General features: G+C 63.9%; 1 protein-coding gene across 6 annotated transcripts in view; it reads left to right on the top strand.

The window, feature by feature from the left end:
- Positions 1 to 3,160: 3,160 nt before the first annotated feature.
- LOC309620715 (uncharacterized protein) overlaps positions 3,161 to 18,061 on the top strand; it is an 84,576-nt gene continuing 69,675 nt past the window's right edge. For all 6 annotated transcript variants that reach the window (XR_014239598.1, XM_082377585.1, XM_082377583.1 and 3 more), the window contains exons 1-2: positions 3,161 to 3,283; positions 10,817 to 10,890. Coding sequence is in view for 5 of the 6 variants with exons in the window: in XM_082377585.1 (XP_082233711.1) it covers positions 3,182 to 3,283; positions 10,817 to 10,890 (176 nt within the window). In the remaining variant the exon portion in view is untranslated. The remainder of the gene's footprint in view (positions 3,284 to 10,816; positions 10,891 to 18,061) is intronic.

The following is an 18,061-nucleotide window of genomic DNA, read 5'->3' as shown; positions in this document are numbered from 1 at the left end:
CCTCTGGCCAGGGCCAACGGCTGCACCTGCAGAACGTGGAGCCGCTTGTGAAAAATCCCAGGAGTCTTCCCCAAACAAGAGGACCGCCGGGTCCTCCACGGGGAGGGAGACCGAGGAACAGGGCGTTCCCCGGCCGCAAAGTTCCTGTTCCCGAGGTGAGCTCGAGTGCGGAAAACGGACCTGGATCCCCCTGCTGCGGACGGTGCCGTCCCTCTCTGCGTACCGATCGTGGCCCACTTCCATCCCATCGCGAGTGGGTCCTGGATACCCTGTGTCCTACGGCACAGGAAGGGCCTCAACGGGATCCTGCGGGGCCTGGGACCCGGACTCTCTTTGGCAGGAGCAAAAAGTAAACAAACCGAAACACAGCTCGAACTGAGAGTGGAATGTGCAGTGCCCCTGCATTACTCTTCCTCGTCTGCGTCTGGGAGCAAGCACTAACGAGGAAACGTTCTCCAGCCTGTGTGCAGGGTGCTGCCCCCGACAGGGGACAGGGCGGCCACGTCCTCCCCTTTCCCCGTGGTCCACGGTGGCTGGGCCCGGGGCCTCCGCCGGGGCACCGGCCACGGGTCCTGGGTCCCCGGTGGCCCTGAGACCCCAGGGACCCCACTGGCCGACCTCGCTCCTGCAGGGAGAGCCAGGATCCAGGGGCCAGATGCCCTGGGGTGGGAGCTTCAGCTCCTTGTTCCTCAACATGGCGGCTGCCGAGGCCCGGCCCCGAGGGTGGGGAGCGCGGCGGGCCTGGCCGCCCGGGGCTCCTCGGTGGGTGAGCCCGGCCCCGAACCCCGCCGCGTGTCGCTTCCACACCTACTGTGGAGGCGTGCCCGGCGGCCAGGTTCGGCCCGGGAATCCTCTGAGTGCCCCAAAGCCAGCCCTCCTCCCGTCACAGACACAGGCCTTCCCCACAGTATCCAGAGGCAGGGGCTGGAGGCCGTGCTCAAAAAGCTTCCGCTTGATGGCACTGTTGCTCCAGAAATGCCCAGCACCCTTGCGAGCGCGGCCTCTCCCTCCGCCCTTTGCGGATCAAAAAAGGCCCAGGGAGGCCCGAGAGCCATCCAAGCCTTCCGAGTGGGGTTGGCCCTACTGGGGGGTTGGGGGAGGTGGTGTCTCTTCCTTTTGGGGCTTCTCCTTGGCAGTAGGAGCGCACAGGTAAAGACATGCCAAGGAATCCGTGCATCGGTGGGTCCATCTCCGCATCCCTCTGGGAGTTCTTTTGAGGCCACGTTGCCTGGCCCCCATGTCCTGGCGACCGGGACCCTGTCATGTCTGCACACCTGGGGACGGGCATCCATCTGGGTCGTGTCGGGCAGAATCCTAGCTCTCTCGGGACATTGATTCAGAGCTAGAGGTGGCACAAGGACCTGGGTTTCTCCGCTTCCTGCGTGGTTGCCTCTCTGCTGTTCTCATCCAGCTACGTGAACTGGCTTAAGGGCTCAGGAGCAGGCCCGAGAGGGTCTAGGCCACTATGGCAGCGGGAGGAAGTGACGGGGACCCAGGGAGCTGGGGCAGATTGCCCCTGCTCGCCTCCAGGGGTGTCAGGCAGCCACTCTGCCGTGGAGTGCCCGGGGTAGGGGGTGCAGGGAGGTGGTTTGGAGTTGCTGGGACAGGTGTAGATCCCAGTGGCTCCCCTCCATCCACACAGACAGATGACCTTGGGGAGGGCCGTCTGTTCAGCAGACCCTTCTGGGGAGCTCTCCATGGGACTGTGTCTGTACTCTAGCCTCAAACCCCCCACTCGTTCCGTCGCTTCATTCACTCGCTCCCTGCTCCACTCGTTCATTCGTAAACACGCAGGTACACAAACGTGTGCGTGGGCGCGCGCGTGTATCATGCGTGCGTCGTGTGTAAGCACGTGTTCGTACGCTTATAGAGCGTGTACAAAACGTCCCTTCTCTTGTACTTTTTCCCTGTAACCGCCTCGGGGGTGCCGCTGTGGATAGGACTTTCTCCCAGTCAAAGCCAAAGCCCTCACCGTTGCTCGATGGCCGCTCCCAAGTTGTCCGCCCCGTCTGCGGAGGGAAGCACACGTCCTTTTTGCGTGCGTATGTATGCTCCCGGGGTTGAATGCAGGTGAAAGCAACGGGCCGCAGAGGGCTGTGTGCATGTCGCCTGCTCCCTGACCCCACCGGGCTCTCGTAGTGATAGGTAGTCTTCTGCCTTTTCGGCTGCTCTCACGGCACTATAGGCGTGCCGTGGCGTTGGCACGTCTGTGCGGAGTCAACGCCGTGTCCTGCTAGGCCCCCTCCGTTTCTTTTCGGACAGCTGCTCAGGGTAGGGTACCCTTGTCTGTGCCTGGAGGCAGGAGCATAGGGTATCTCACGTGCCCCTCCTCTTTGGACGCTAGGCTTCCGCCTTGTTCCTTCCTCCCTTCTTCTGTCTCCCACGGAACTGGCTGTGAGGCGCGGGCCACTGAGTCGTCGTTACCAGGGTGCGGGTGAACGTGACCAGGGTACGTTTTCCGGCGTCAGCGTCCACCCAGAGGAGAGGAGCAGGGTAAATCTCCAGTGGGCCACGTCCCAGAGCACGTGCCCTTACGCCCGGAAAGTCCATGCGGTGGACCTGTGTGCGGCCAGAGGGGAGACGAGTCGGTGCCCGTTGACCCACGCGTCCTAGGAACGGCTGGTCAGTTGTGGAGGACGCGCGCGGGCTTGCCAAGATACCTGGGGTTGTCCCGCCATAGTCCCACGGGTGCAGAGCCGAGGAGACGAGCTCCCCGCCTGTAAACGCCAGGGTGATGGCTGTGCTTCCCACCGGAAAGAGATTTTGGAGGATGACGGGATCAAGGGTTTCACCGGACACGCTTCTTTGTGTACAAACTGCTTCCGTCTGACGGCCCCCCTGCCTCGGATGGCATCCGTGCCATTTCCGAAGGGCGAGTGGAGTTGATTCTTCACACTTGCGCCTTGTTTGGAAGTTGTTGGTTGAGCCGGGGGTGCCGGTAGGAATAGGAACCGAAGGCACTGTCTCTCGAGGTTGCGCGGGCGGGGGTGTACGCGGACCCTCCCCCCCTCCCCCCTCCCCCCTCCCCCCTCCCCCCTCCTCCCCCCTCCCCCCTCCCCCCTCCTCCCTCCTCCCCCCTCCTCCCCCCTCCTCCCCCCACCTCCCCCCCTCCCCCCTCCTCCCCCCCCTCCCCCCTCCTCCCCCCCCCTTCACAAGCACCGTGGCGGTGCCACACTGAGTGATGGGCGTTCGGCTCTCTCTCGTTGCAGAGGAGGCAGAGCGGAAGGAAAGGAGGAGGAGGGAAATCGGGGACGTCGGTCATCTCCAGGCGCTGGTGTGCTGGGTGAGTGCGAGCTCTGTGTTCTCTTCCCTTCCCTCTTCCGAAAGAGTCTATTTCACCATAGGAAAAAGTCAGTGATTCTGGTAGTTCATTCAGCAAGGCTCAAGAAGCAGGGACTCCCAGGTGGGATCGTGGCACGGGGACACGGGTGTACTGTGCCGGAGTTCTTGGCCATGGTAGGAAAGGCTCTCGAGTCAGGTCCTGACTGGGGAGCCGGAAGAAAGAGGTGCATGGACGAGCATCTAGAGCATCTGTGTACGGTTACCCTAGGTGATCGGTACGTAGCATTTGAGGTCAGTGTCCTGCGGGAGCGGGGAGAGTGGAAAGGGATCGGGCCCGGGCCGCTTGCACCGGCACCGGGACCCGGTCTGGGCTCCAGGCTCCGTGAAGCCAACCGCCCGGGACGTGATCACTCGGCGCCCCACCTCACCCCCGAGAAGCAGCAGTGCCAGCCCAGCCCGACGTGGGGGCCGGTGGTGGGAGACCGTGTGAGGGAGAGCCAGGCCTCGTGGGCTTTTTGCCTCCTGTGCTTTGAGTGGAGCCCGTGATGGCTGTTCCTCCCGTCCTCTCCTGATCGCTCTTGGGCCCAGCTCTCTCCACCATGGCCCTCCCACCAAGCCAGGAAGGACTCGGGAACGTGCCCTTGCGGGATTATGAAGAGGGGGCGCCCGCTGGGCGGCGTGGAGGTTTGGCTCGGGGCAGCCCGCTGTAGGGCTCCTTGCGCTCCGCAAGTCTGCCTCTTGACAAACCAAGGAACTTGACGGTGTGGGGCCTTTCAGGAGGTGTACGTCCCTTCTTCCGTGTGGGAAATGTCGCCTGAGTGGGTGCGTGACCAGCAGCCGGAGGTGTTTTCTTTCTGTCTCTGTTTCTTCCTGCTCCCTCCTGTCTTCTGTTGAAACAGTCTTGCCGTGAGGAGGACGCCTCCTACCCTGGGCTCAAAGTAATTGAAGGCTTCTCCAGGCGGGCTGGTGAGCGTGTGGCGCCGTGGTTTAGCGAGGCGTCACGGCACACGGGTCGGCGGCGTGGCTGACGTTTCGTGGTTACCAAAGGGCGGAGGCAGGGTTCGAGCAGCAAGGGCAGCGTGGCATTTCTGGGGTGACCCTGCCTTCCACAGGACCCTGTTTGGCCATCCCAAGAGCCTTTCACGGTAATATCTGGGCGTCGAGTCAAGTCCCCCGGCGTGGGGCGAGGGTCCCGGAAGACGTGCACTCAGCACGGTGGGGCTCTTTTGGGTTTTCTCTCCTCGACGCACCTCAGTACCGCGGCTTGAAAGAATTGCCAAGGCCCGGGGGCACAGCAGATTCGGAGTTAGAGAAAGAGAGGAAGGCGTGCTGAGACAAAACTGAGGGAAGGGGGCTTCCCTGGTGGCGCAGTGGTTAAGAATCTGCCTGCCAATGCAGGGGACACGGGTTCGAGCCCTAGTCTGGGAAGATCCCACATGCCGCGGAGCAACTAGGCCCCGTGAGCCACAACTGCTGAGCCTGCGCATCTGGAGCCTGTGCTCCGCAACGGGAGAGGCCGCGACAGTGAGAGGCCCGCGCACCGCGATGAAGAGTGGCCCCCACTCGCCGCAACTGGAGAAAGCCCTCGCACAGAAACGAAGACCCAACACAGCCAAAAATAAATAAATAATTAAAACAACAACAACAACAACAACAAAAACCGAGGGAGAAGGAGAGAAGACGCGATCATGTCCCGTCCCGTCCCGTCCCGTGCCTCCGGTTCTTTCCAACACGGAGGACGCGTGGTGCTTCCCGAGGCGGCGGTGGACCAGGGCTCTCTTCTCTTTCCAAGGCCTCGTGTCCCCGGAGCACTTGGCATCCAGAGTGTGTTCGTTCAGCCAACACGGGTGGGGCCGGTGGCGGCAGTGCCCCCAGTGGCCCACCCCGCCCTCCACCCAAGTCAGCGCAACCAGGCAGGCGCTGAGAGGACGCTTAAGGGCAGGAACCTGTGTCTAAACCGCCTTCCCCAGTGCACCGGAAAGAAACTGAAGAGGAGTCCCCGGTGGCTCCCAGTCGCTCCGAGGTGTAAAGCACAGCGAGCTGGCGGGAGCCTACACCCACCCACACACCCACCCCGGGGGTGTCTTCCCATCCCTGGCCTTCCCCTGGGCGGTGTCAGGAGACTGACCCGCTCCGGCGTCTCTGGGGCAGCGCCCGGCCGCCCTTCCGACTGCCCCGTGTGTGCCACCGTCCACGCCTGAACACCAAACCCCACTCCCACCCCCCGCCCCCGGGCCGCCGTGGAAGAAATGCCAGGTCCTCGGGGGCCGTCCATCGTCTTGCCATAGGAGGCCGAGCTCGCCCTGCACCGCGGCTGTGCCTGTGGGCTGCCGGCCCTTTGCGTCGGGCTGCTTGCCCCTCGGTGACTGATGAGAAGGTGCCTCGCCAGGCACCGCCCGGACGTGACTGGATCTCTGTGCTCACACTCGGAGTGTTTCCCGAGGTCCTAGGCAAATGTGGGTTGCTAAAGACACAGCTGCCGGTCCACGGCTGGGTGCCTGGATGGGGAGTCATAAAGGCAGGCTAAGAGGACCCCGCAGAGACGAGGCCCCGCAGGATGGAGGGCCAGACGTTGAGGCGCGCCCCTCTGAAGTGGCCAGGTTGATGAGCCATCTTGCTTTTGCCAGGTTGGGCAGGGGTTGGCATTTCGTTTTTCCCTCGGCAAAGGGCAGAGGGAGAGGGCCTGGGGGAGGGGAAGGGGAAGGGCAGGTTGCCGTTCGTGGTGCAATACTGCCATCAAGAGGAACGGGTCCGCCGATCCCGCGAACCCTGTACCGTCCCTTCCTGGGGAGGAGTGACAAGGGATTGAAGTCGGGAACACTGGACAGTGGCCCCGGGAAGTCAAGAGCTCCGAGCTCCGCCTGGGAAGGGGCGGGAAGCATGGCCCAAGGCCCGGCGGTGCCGTGGAGGCTCCAGAGACGGGCAGTGGCACAGGGCGCACAGCCCGGCCGCCTGGCGTGTGGGGCTACAGGAAGTGGAGTCTCGGTGGACCCTGGTGGCCGCCACGTCTGGGCGGGCCTAGAGGAAGCTGCTCCGAAGGAGGCCAGGCCGGGGTTCTGCGGGCATTTGGCCGCGTGCCCCTTCCCCTCGGAGCCAGAGCACGTTCGGCCTGGGCGGGCCCAGGGCCCCGGAAGCCTCTCTGGGCCGCGGTGCGGCCCAGCCAGAGACCACCGCGGGCAACGGGAGTTCTGCCGCCCTTGGCGGCAGCGGCCGAGGCGGGCCCAGTGACCTTCTTCCGTCCAGCTCAGAGACGACACGTGGAGCCTGGCTACCCAGTGCCCAGGGCTCCCGAGGCCCAGCCAGAGCTGGCAGTCCGAGTCCAGAAGGGGACGGCGCTGGCGGGACGCAGGAGCCACCGCAGAAGGAGCCCTTCACCTGAGCCGAAGAGTCTAATCGGTGGCTGCGGTGCCATCTCCCAGGGTCTCCGGGATTCTGGCCCAGGCCTGGCCTGGCCTGGCCTGGCCTGGCCTGGCCTGGCCTGGCCCGGCCCGGCCCGTCCCGTCCCGATCCGTCCCGAGGGCTCCCGGACCCGGCTCCCGGAGAGGAGAGGGCAGGACACGAGAGGAGAGGAGCTGAGCAGAGCCCCGCCGAGTGGACCCCCGGGCCATGCATTTGCAGCAGGCTTCAGCTTTCTCCCCACGAGGCCCTGTGCCTCAGTTCAGCGAGGAGAAGGAAAGGCCCCGGCTTGCATTCCGGCCCGGCTCTCCAGGTCTCGGCCCTGTGCTTGCACCTGCGGCCCAGCCAGGGAATCAAGCCGAAGAGGTCTGAAGAAGCTGCCTGAAGCTCACCTCTGCTGGACTGAGAGAAACGCCTCCCCCGCTTGCCCTCTCCCCCATGACCACCCCTCATCCAGCTTGTCTGCCAAGGCCAGGAACGAGGTGCATACTCCTGGGCACACGGCGGTGCCTTCGAGTCCCCGGCTGACCCGATAGGCCGCTTCTGGAACAAGCCGTGGGGCGGCTCGTTCCTGCCCTTTGCCCAGCTCTTACCTGCCCGGGCGGGGGTGGGTGGTGGGCTGGTTTGGGGGTCGGGTCCCGGGGCGGGGTCCGGTGTGGGGGGAGGGCTTCCGACTGGGAGCAAGTCTCCAGGCTGGACCCCTCCCTCCCTCCGCACGTACCCCTCCTGGAAGGGTGCTGAAACCCGCCCCGCGCCCCTTTCCTTTCGCGCCTGTGAGTCGCCCGACACGTTGTCAGGCGATCTTACGTGGGCAGAGCGTTTCCTTGGGGCCGGGTCCTGACGTAGCTACGCGGTCTGACTGGTCGCCGGCCGCAGGTGCTCTCAGTGTGGCCCTCTGGCCAGGGCCAACGGCTGCACCTGCAGAACGTGGAGCCGCTTGTGAAAAATCCCAGGAGTCTTCCCCAAACAAGAGGACCGCCGGGTCCTCCACGGGGAGGGAGACCGAGGAACAGGGCGTTCCCCGGCCGCAAAGTTCCTGTTCCCGAGGTGAGCTCGAGTGCGGAAAACGGACCTGGATCCCCCTGCTGCGGACGGTGCCGTCCCTCTCTGCGTACCGATCGTGGCCCACTTCCATCCCATCGCGAGTGGGTCCTGGATACCCTGTGTCCTACGGCACAGGAAGGGCCTCAACGGGATCCTGCGGGGCCTGGGACCCGGACTCTCTTTGGCAGGAGCAAAAAGTAAACAAACCGAAACACAGCTCGAACTGAGAGTGGAATGTGCAGTGCCCCTGCATTACTCTTCCTCGTCTGCGTCTGGGAGCAAGCACTAACGAGGAAACGTTCTCCAGCCTGTGTGCAGGGTGCTGCCCCCGACAGGGGACAGGGCGGCCACGTCCTCCCCTTTCCCCGTGGTCCACGGTGGCTGGGCCCGGGGCCTCCGCCGGGGCACCGGCCACGGGTCCTGGGTCCCCGGTGGCCCTGAGACCCCAGGGACCCCACTGGCCGACCTCGCTCCTGCAGGGAGAGCCAGGATCCAGGGGCCAGATGCCCTGGGGTGGGAGCTTCAGCTCCTTGTTCCTCAACATGGCGGCTGCCGAGGCCCGGCCCCGAGGGTGGGGAGCGCGGCGGGCCTGGCCGCCCGGGGCTCCTCGGTGGGTGAGCCCGGCCCCGAACCCCGCCGCGTGTCGCTTCCACACCTACTGTGGAGGCGTGCCCGGCGGCCAGGTTCGGCCCGGGAATCCTCTGAGTGCCCCAAAGCCAGCCCTCCTCCCGTCACAGACACAGGCCTTCCCCACAGTATCCAGAGGCAGGGGCTGGAGGCCGTGCTCAAAAAGCTTCCGCTTGATGGCACTGTTGCTCCAGAAATGCCCAGCACCCTTGCGAGCGCGGCCTCTCCCTCCGCCCTTTGCGGATCAAAAAAGGCCCAGGGAGGCCCGAGAGCCATCCAAGCCTTCCGAGTGGGGTTGGCCCTACTGGGGGGTTGGGGGAGGTGGTGTCTCTTCCTTTTGGGGCTTCTCCTTGGCAGTAGGAGCGCACAGGTAAAGACATGCCAAGGAATCCGTGCATCGGTGGGTCCATCTCCGCATCCCTCTGGGAGTTCTTTTGAGGCCACGTTGCCTGGCCCCCATGTCCTGGCGACCGGGACCCTGTCATGTCTGCACACCTGGGGACGGGCATCCATCTGGGTCGTGTCGGGCAGAATCCTAGCTCTCTCGGGACATTGATTCAGAGCTAGAGGTGGCACAAGGACCTGGGTTTCTCCGCTTCCTGCGTGGTTGCCTCTCTGCTGTTCTCATCCAGCTACGTGAACTGGCTTAAGGGCTCAGGAGCAGGCCCGAGAGGGTCTAGGCCACTATGGCAGCGGGAGGAAGTGACGGGGACCCAGGGAGCTGGGGCAGATTGCCCCTGCTCGCCTCCAGGGGTGTCAGGCAGCCACTCTGCCGTGGAGTGCCCGGGGTAGGGGGTGCAGGGAGGTGGTTTGGAGTTGCTGGGACAGGTGTAGATCCCAGTGGCTCCCCTCCATCCACACAGACAGATGACCTTGGGGAGGGCCGTCTGTTCAGCAGACCCTTCTGGGGAGCTCTCCATGGGACTGTGTCTGTACTCTAGCCTCAAACCCCCCACTCGTTCCGTCGCTTCATTCACTCGCTCCCTGCTCCACTCGTTCATTCGTAAACACGCAGGTACACAAACGTGTGCGTGGGCGCGCGCGTGTATCATGCGTGCGTCGTGTGTAAGCACGTGTTCGTACGCTTATAGAGCGTGTACAAAACGTCCCTTCTCTTGTACTTTTTCCCTGTAACCGCCTCGGGGGTGCCGCTGTGGATAGGACTTTCTCCCAGTCAAAGCCAAAGCCCTCACCGTTGCTCGATGGCCGCTCCCAAGTTGTCCGCCCCGTCTGCGGAGGGAAGCACACGTCCTTTTTGCGTGCGTATGTATGCTCCCGGGGTTGAATGCAGGTGAAAGCAACGGGCCGCAGAGGGCTGTGTGCATGTCGCCTGCTCCCTGACCCCACCGGGCTCTCGTAGTGATAGGTAGTCTTCTGCCTTTTCGGCTGCTCTCACGGCACTATAGGCGTGCCGTGGCGTTGGCACGTCTGTGCGGAGTCAACGCCGTGTCCTGCTAGGCCCCCTCCGTTTCTTTTCGGACAGCTGCTCAGGGTAGGGTACCCTTGTCTGTGCCTGGAGGCAGGAGCATAGGGTATCTCACGTGCCCCTCCTCTTTGGACGCTAGGCTTCCGCCTTGTTCCTTCCTCCCTTCTTCTGTCTCCCACGGAACTGGCTGTGAGGCGCGGGCCACTGAGTCGTCGTTACCAGGGTGCGGGTGAACGTGACCAGGGTACGTTTTCCGGCGTCAGCGTCCACCCAGAGGAGAGGAGCAGGGTAAATCTCCAGTGGGCCACGTCCCAGAGCACGTGCCCTTACGCCCGGAAAGTCCATGCGGTGGACCTGTGTGCGGCCAGAGGGGAGACGAGTCGGTGCCCGTTGACCCACGCGTCCTAGGAACGGCTGGTCAGTTGTGGAGGACGCGCGCGGGCTTGCCAAGATACCTGGGGTTGTCCCGCCATAGTCCCACGGGTGCAGAGCCGAGGAGACGAGCTCCCCGCCTGTAAACGCCAGGGTGATGGCTGTGCTTCCCACCGGAAAGAGATTTTGGAGGATGACGGGATCAAGGGTTTCACCGGACACGCTTCTTTGTGTACAAACTGCTTCCGTCTGACGGCCCCCCTGCCTCGGATGGCATCCGTGCCATTTCCGAAGGGCGAGTGGAGTTGATTCTTCACACTTGCGCCTTGTTTGGAAGTTGTTGGTTGAGCCGGGGGTGCCGGTAGGAATAGGAACCGAAGGCACTGTCTCTCGAGGTTGCGCGGGCGGGGGTGTACGCGGACCCTCCCCCCCTCCCCCCTCCCCCCTCCCCCCTCCTCCCCCCTCCCCCCTCCCCCCTCCTCCCCCCTCCCCCCTCCCCCCTCCTCCCCCCACCTCCCCCCCTCCCCCCTCCTCCCCCCACCTCCCCCCCTCCCCCCTCCTCCCCCCCCTCCCCCCTCCTCCCCCCCCTCCCCCCTCCTCCCCCCCCCTTCACAAGCACCGTGGCGGTGCCACACTGAGTGATGGGCGTTCGGCTCTCTCTCGTTGCAGAGGAGGCAGAGCGGAAGGAAAGGAGGAGGAGGGAAATCGGGGACGTCGGTCATCTCCAGGCGCTGGTGTGCTGGGTGAGTGCGAGCTCTGTGTTCTCTTCCCTTCCCTCTTCCGAAAGAGTCTATTTCACCATAGGAAAAAGTCAGTGATTCTGGTAGTTCATTCAGCAAGGCTCAAGAAGCAGGGACTCCCAGGTGGGATCGTGGCACGGGGACACGGGTGTACTGTGCCGGAGTTCTTGGCCATGGTAGGAAAGGCTCTCGAGTCAGGTCCTGACTGGGGAGCCGGAAGAAAGAGGTGCATGGACGAGCATCTAGAGCATCTGTGTACGGTTACCCTAGGTGATCGGTACGTAGCATTTGAGGTCAGTGTCCTGCGGGAGCGGGGAGAGTGGAAAGGGATCGGGCCCGGGCCGCTTGCACCGGCACCGGGACCCGGTCTGGGCTCCAGGCTCCGTGAAGCCAACCGCCCGGGACGTGATCACTCGGCGCCCCACCTCACCCCCGAGAAGCAGCAGTGCCAGCCCAGCCCGACGTGGGGGCCGGTGGTGGGAGACCGTGTGAGGGAGAGCCAGGCCTCGTGGGCTTTTTGCCTCCTGTGCTTTGAGTGGAGCCCGTGATGGCTGTTCCTCCCGTCCTCTCCTGATCGCTCTTGGGCCCAGCTCTCTCCACCATGGCCCTCCCACCAAGCCAGGAAGGACTCGGGAACGTGCCCTTGCGGGATTATGAAGAGGGGGCGCCCGCTGGGCGGCGTGGAGGTTTGGCTCGGGGCAGCCCGCTGTAGGGCTCCTTGCGCTCCGCAAGTCTGCCTCTTGACAAACCAAGGAACTTGACGGTGTGGGGCCTTTCAGGAGGTGTACGTCCCTTCTTCCGTGTGGGAAATGTCGCCTGAGTGGGTGCGTGACCAGCAGCCGGAGGTGTTTTCTTTCTGTCTCTGTTTCTTCCTGCTCCCTCCTGTCTTCTGTTGAAACAGTCTTGCCGTGAGGAGGACGCCTCCTACCCTGGGCTCAAAGTAATTGAAGGCTTCTCCAGGCGGGCTGGTGAGCGTGTGGCGCCGTGGTTTAGCGAGGCGTCACGGCACACGGGTCGGCGGCGTGGCTGACGTTTCGTGGTTACCAAAGGGCGGAGGCAGGGTTCGAGCAGCAAGGGCAGCGTGGCATTTCTGGGGTGACCCTGCCTTCCACAGGACCCTGTTTGGCCATCCCAAGAGCCTTTCACGGTAATATCTGGGCGTCGAGTCAAGTCCCCCGGCGTGGGGCGAGGGTCCCGGAAGACGTGCACTCAGCACGGTGGGGCTCTTTTGGGTTTTCTCTCCTCGACGCACCTCAGTACCGCGGCTTGAAAGAATTGCCAAGGCCCGGGGGCACAGCAGATTCGGAGTTAGAGAAAGAGAGGAAGGCGTGCTGAGACAAAACTGAGGGAAGGGGGCTTCCCTGGTGGCGCAGTGGTTAAGAATCTGCCTGCCAATGCAGGGGACACGGGTTCGAGCCCTAGTCTGGGAAGATCCCACATGCCGCGGAGCAACTAGGCCCCGTGAGCCACAACTGCTGAGCCTGCGCATCTGGAGCCTGTGCTCCGCAACGGGAGAGGCCGCGACAGTGAGAGGCCCGCGCACCGCGATGAAGAGTGGCCCCCACTCGCCGCAACTGGAGAAAGCCCTCGCACAGAAACGAAGACCCAACACAGCCAAAAATAAATAAATAATTAAAACAACAACAACAACAACAACAAAAACCGAGGGAGAAGGAGAGAAGACGCGATCATGTCCCGTCCCGTCCCGTCCCGTGCCTCCGGTTCTTTCCAACACGGAGGACGCGTGGTGCTTCCCGAGGCGGCGGTGGACCAGGGCTCTCTTCTCTTTCCAAGGCCTCGTGTCCCCGGAGCACTTGGCATCCAGAGTGTGTTCGTTCAGCCAACACGGGTGGGGCCGGTGGCGGCAGTGCCCCCAGTGGCCCACCCCGCCCTCCACCCAAGTCAGCGCAACCAGGCAGGCGCTGAGAGGACGCTTAAGGGCAGGAACCTGTGTCTAAACCGCCTTCCCCAGTGCACCGGAAAGAAACTGAAGAGGAGTCCCCGGTGGCTCCCAGTCGCTCCGAGGTGTAAAGCACAGCGAGCTGGCGGGAGCCTACACCCACCCACACACCCACCCCGGGGGTGTCTTCCCATCCCTGGCCTTCCCCTGGGCGGTGTCAGGAGACTGACCCGCTCCGGCGTCTCTGGGGCAGCGCCCGGCCGCCCTTCCGACTGCCCCGTGTGTGCCACCGTCCACGCCTGAACACCAAACCCCACTCCCACCCCCCGCCCCCGGGCCGCCGTGGAAGAAATGCCAGGTCCTCGGGGGCCGTCCATCGTCTTGCCATAGGAGGCCGAGCTCGCCCTGCACCGCGGCTGTGCCTGTGGGCTGCCGGCCCTTTGCGTCGGGCTGCTTGCCCCTCGGTGACTGATGAGAAGGTGCCTCGCCAGGCACCGCCCGGACGTGACTGGATCTCTGTGCTCACACTCGGAGTGTTTCCCGAGGTCCTAGGCAAATGTGGGTTGCTAAAGACACAGCTGCCGGTCCACGGCTGGGTGCCTGGATGGGGAGTCATAAAGGCAGGCTAAGAGGACCCCGCAGAGACGAGGCCCCGCAGGATGGAGGGCCAGACGTTGAGGCGCGCCCCTCTGAAGTGGCCAGGTTGATGAGCCATCTTGCTTTTGCCAGGTTGGGCAGGGGTTGGCATTTCGTTTTTCCCTCGGCAAAGGGCAGAGGGAGAGGGCCTGGGGGAGGGGAAGGGGAAGGGCAGGTTGCCGTTCGTGGTGCAATACTGCCATCAAGAGGAACGGGTCCGCCGATCCCGCGAACCCTGTACCGTCCCTTCCTGGGGAGGAGTGACAAGGGATTGAAGTCGGGAACACTGGACAGTGGCCCCGGGAAGTCAAGAGCTCCGAGCTCCGCCTGGGAAGGGGCGGGAAGCATGGCCCAAGGCCCGGCGGTGCCGTGGAGGCTCCAGAGACGGGCAGTGGCACAGGGCGCACAGCCCGGCCGCCTGGCGTGTGGGGCTACAGGAAGTGGAGTCTCGGTGGACCCTGGTGGCCGCCACGTCTGGGCGGGCCTAGAGGAAGCTGCTCCGAAGGAGGCCAGGCCGGGGTTCTGCGGGCATTTGGCCGCGTGCCCCTTCCCCTCGGAGCCAGAGCACGTTCGGCCTGGGCGGGCCCAGGGCCCCGGAAGCCTCTCTGGGCCGCGGTGCGGCCCAGCCAGAGACCACCGCGGGCAACGGGAGTTCTGCCGCCCTTGGCGGCAGCGGCCGAGGCGGGCCCAGTGACCTTCTTCCGTCCAGCTCAGAGACGACACGTGGAGCCTGGCTACCCAGTGCCCAGGGCTCCCGAGGCCCAGCCAGAGCTGGCAGTCCGAGTCCAGAAGGGGACGGCGCTGGCGGGACGCAGGAGCCACCGCAGAAGGAGCCCTTCACCTGAGCCGAAGAGTCTAATCGGTGGCTGCGGTGCCATCTCCCAGGGTCTCCGGGATTCTGGCCCAGGCCTGGCCTGGCCTGGCCTGGCCTGGCCTGGCCTGGCCTGGCCTGGCCTGGCCGGCCCGGCCCGTCCCGTCCCGATCCGTCCCGAGGGCTCCCGGACCCGGCTCCCGGAGAGGAGAGGGCAGGACACGAGAGGAGAGGAGCTGAGCAGAGCCCCGCCGAGTGGACCCCCGGGCCATGCATTTGCAGCAGGCTTCAGCTTTCTCCCCACGAGGCCCTGTGCCTCAGTTCAGCGAGGAGAAGGAAAGGCCCCGGCTTGCATTCCGGCCCGGCTCTCCAGGTCTCGGCCCTGTGCTTGCACCTGCGGCCCAGCCAGGGAATCAAGCCGAAGAGGTCTGAAGAAGCTGCCTGAAGCTCACCTCTGCTGGACTGAGAGAAACGCCTCCCCCGCTTGCCCTCTCCCCCATGACCACCCCTCATCCAGCTTGTCTGCCAAGGCCAGGAACGAGGTGCATACTCCTGGGCACACGGCGGTGCCTTCGAGTCCCCGGCTGACCCGATAGGCCGCTTCTGGAACAAGCCGTGGGGCGGCTCGTTCCTGCCCTTTGCCCAGCTCTTACCTGCCCGGGCGGGGGTGGGTGGTGGGCTGGTTTGGGGGTCGGGTCCCGGGGCGGGGTCCGGTGTGGGGGGAGGGCTTCCGACTGGGAGCAAGTCTCCAGGCTGGACCCCTCCCTCCCTCCGCACGTACCCCTCCTGGAAGGGTGCTGAAACCCGCCCCGCGCCCCTTTCCTTTCGCGCCTGTGAGTCGCCCGACACGTTGTCAGGCGATCTTACGTGGGCAGAGCGTTTCCTTGGGGCCGGGTCCTGACGTAGCTACGCGGTCTGACTGGTCGCCGGCCGCAGGTGCTCTCAGTGTGGCCCTCTGGCCAGGGCCAACGGCTGCACCTGCAGAACGTGGAGCCGCTTGTGAAAAATCCCAGGAGTCTTCCCCAAACAAGAGGACCGCCGGGTCCTCCACGGGGAGGGAGACCGAGGAACAGGGCGTTCCCCGGCCGCAAAGTTCCTGTTCCCGAGGTGAGCTCGAGTGCGGAAAACGGACCTGGATCCCCCTGCTGCGGACGGTGCCGTCCCTCTCTGCGTACCGATCGTGGCCCACTTCCATCCCATCGCGAGTGGGTCCTGGATACCCTGTGTCCTACGGCACAGGAAGGGCCTCAACGGGATCCTGCGGGGCCTGGGACCCGGACTCTCTTTGGCAGGAGCAAAAAGTAAACAAACCGAAACACAGCTCGAACTGAGAGTGGAATGTGCAGTGCCCCTGCATTACTCTTCCTCGTCTGCGTCTGGGAGCAAGCACTAACGAGGAAACGTTCTCCAGCCTGTGTGCAGGGTGCTGCCCCCGACAGGGGACAGGGCGGCCACGTCCTCCCCTTTCCCCGTGGTCCACGGTGGCTGGGCCCGGGGCCTCCGCCGGGGCACCGGCCACGGGTCCTGGGTCCCCGGTGGCCCTGAGACCCCAGGGACCCCACTGGCCGACCTCGCTCCTGCAGGGAGAGCCAGGATCCAGGGGCCAGATGCCCTGGGGTGGGAGCTTCAGCTCCTTGTTCCTCAACATGGCGGCTGCCGAGGCCCGGCCCCGAGGGTGGGGAGCGCGGCGGGCCTGGCCGCCCGGGGCTCCTCGGTGGGTGAGCCCGGCCCCGAACCCCGCCGCGTGTCGCTTCCACACCTACTGTGGAGGCGTGCCCGGCGGCCAGGTTCGGCCCGGGAATCCTCTGAGTGCCCCAAAGCCAGCCCTCCTCCCGTCACAGATACAGGCCTTCCCCACAGTATCCAGAGGCAGGGGCTGGAGGCCGTGCTCAAAAAGCTTCCGCTTGATGGCACTGTTGCTCCAGAAATGCCCAGCACCCTTGCGAGCGCGGCCTCTCCCTCCGCCCTTTGCGGATCAAAAAAGGCCCAGGGAGGCCCAAGAGCCATCCAAGCCTTCCGAGTGGGGTTGGCCCTACTGGGGGGTTGGGGGAGGTGGTGTCTCTTCCTTTTGGGGCTTCTCCTTGGCAGTAGGAGCGCACAGGTAAAGACATGCCAAGGAATCCGTGCATCGGTGGGTCCATCTCCGCATCCCTCTGGGAGTTCTTTTGAGGCCACGTTGCCTGGCCCCCATGTCCTGGCGACCGGGACCCTGTCATGTCTGCACACCTGGGGACGGGCATCCATCTGGGTCGTGTCGGGCAGAATCCTAGCTCTCTCGGGACATTGATTCAGAGCTAGAGGTGGCACAAGGACCTGGGTTTCTCCGCTTCCTGCGTGGTTGCCTCTCTGCTGTTCTCATCCAGCTACGTGAACTGGCTTAAGGGCTCAGGAGCAGGCCCGAGAGGGTCTAGGCCACTATGGCAGCGGGAGGAAGTGACAGGGACCCAGGGAGCTGGGGCAGATTGCCCCTGCTCGCCTCCAGGGGTGTCAGGCAGCCACTCTGCCGTGGAGTGCCCGGGGTAGGGGGTGCAGGGAGGTGGTTTGGAGTTGCTGGGACAGGTGTAGATCCCAGTGGCTCCCCTCCATCCACACAGACAGATGACCTTGGGGAGGGCCGTCTGTTCAGCAGACCCTTCTGGGGAGCTCTCCATGGGACTGTGTCTGTACTCTAGCCTCAAACCCCCCACTCGTTCCGTCGCTTCATTCACTCGCTCCCTGCTCCACTCGTTCATTCGTAAACACGCAGGTACACAAACGTGTGCGTGGGCGCGCGCGTGTATCATGCGTGCGTCGTGTGTAAGCACGTGTTCGTACGCTTATAGAGCGTGTACAAAACGTCCCTTCTCTTGTACTTTTTCCCTGTAACCGCCTCGGGGGTGCCGCTGTGGATAGGACTTTCTCCCAGTCAAAGCCAAAGCCCTCACCGTTGCTCGATGGCCGCTCCCAAGTTGTCCGCCCCGTCTGCGGAGGGAAGCACACGTCCTTTTTGCGTGCGTATGTATGCTCCCGGGGTTGAATGCAGGTGAAAGCAACGGGCCGCAGAGGGCTGTGTGCATGTCGCCTGCTCCCTGACCCCACCGGGCTCTCGTAGTGATAGGTAGTCTTCTGCCTTTTCGGCTGCTCTCACGGCACTATAGGCGTGCCGTGGCGTTGGCACGTCTGTGCGGAGTCAACGCCGTGTCCTGCTAGGCCCCCTCCGTTTCTTTTCGGACAGCTGCTCAGGGTAGGGTACCCTTGTCTGTGCCTGGAGGCAGGAGCATAGGGTATCTCACGGTGCCCCTCCTCTTTGGACGCTAGGCTTCCGCCTTGTTCCTTCCTCCCTTCTTCTGTCTCCCACGGAACTGGCTGTGAGGCGCGGGCCACTGAGTCGTCGTTACCAGGGTGCGGGTGAACGTGACCAGGGTACGTTTTCCGGCGTCAGCGTCCACCCAGAGGAGAGGAGCAGGGTAAATCTCCAGTGGGCCACGTCCCAGAGCACGTGCCCTCATGCCCGGAACGTCAGTGAGGTCGGCCTTTCTCTGGATAATGACAGTACTGCTGGTGCGTTTTTATCTGAGTGAAATAGATGTTCTGTGTTTTTATTTGTGGTGGTTTGTGTCTGCTTGCAAGATATTCATGTATATTGCACCAATGTCACACTGGTTAAAGATGGAACTTAACAGTACAGAGCCTTTTTTTCTGGTGGAGTTTACCACTTACTTCGCAAAGAGAACTGTGTTCTATCCTTATGAGCCCATGTTCGGGCCTGCTGCTTCTTTATCTGTTGGTGGGATATAGGAATGACTTATAATCCTATGGGGCTTCTTTTTTGTTCGGTGTGATTAAAA

Source organism: Balaenoptera borealis, assembly GCF_965194805.1.
Source record: "Balaenoptera borealis genome assembly, chromosome: X".
In the NCBI taxonomy this organism is placed as follows: domain Eukaryota; kingdom Metazoa; phylum Chordata; class Mammalia; order Artiodactyla; family Balaenopteridae; genus Balaenoptera; species Balaenoptera borealis.
The sequence above is the reverse complement of the archived record's forward strand: the minus strand, read 5'-3'. Positions and strand labels throughout refer to the sequence as shown.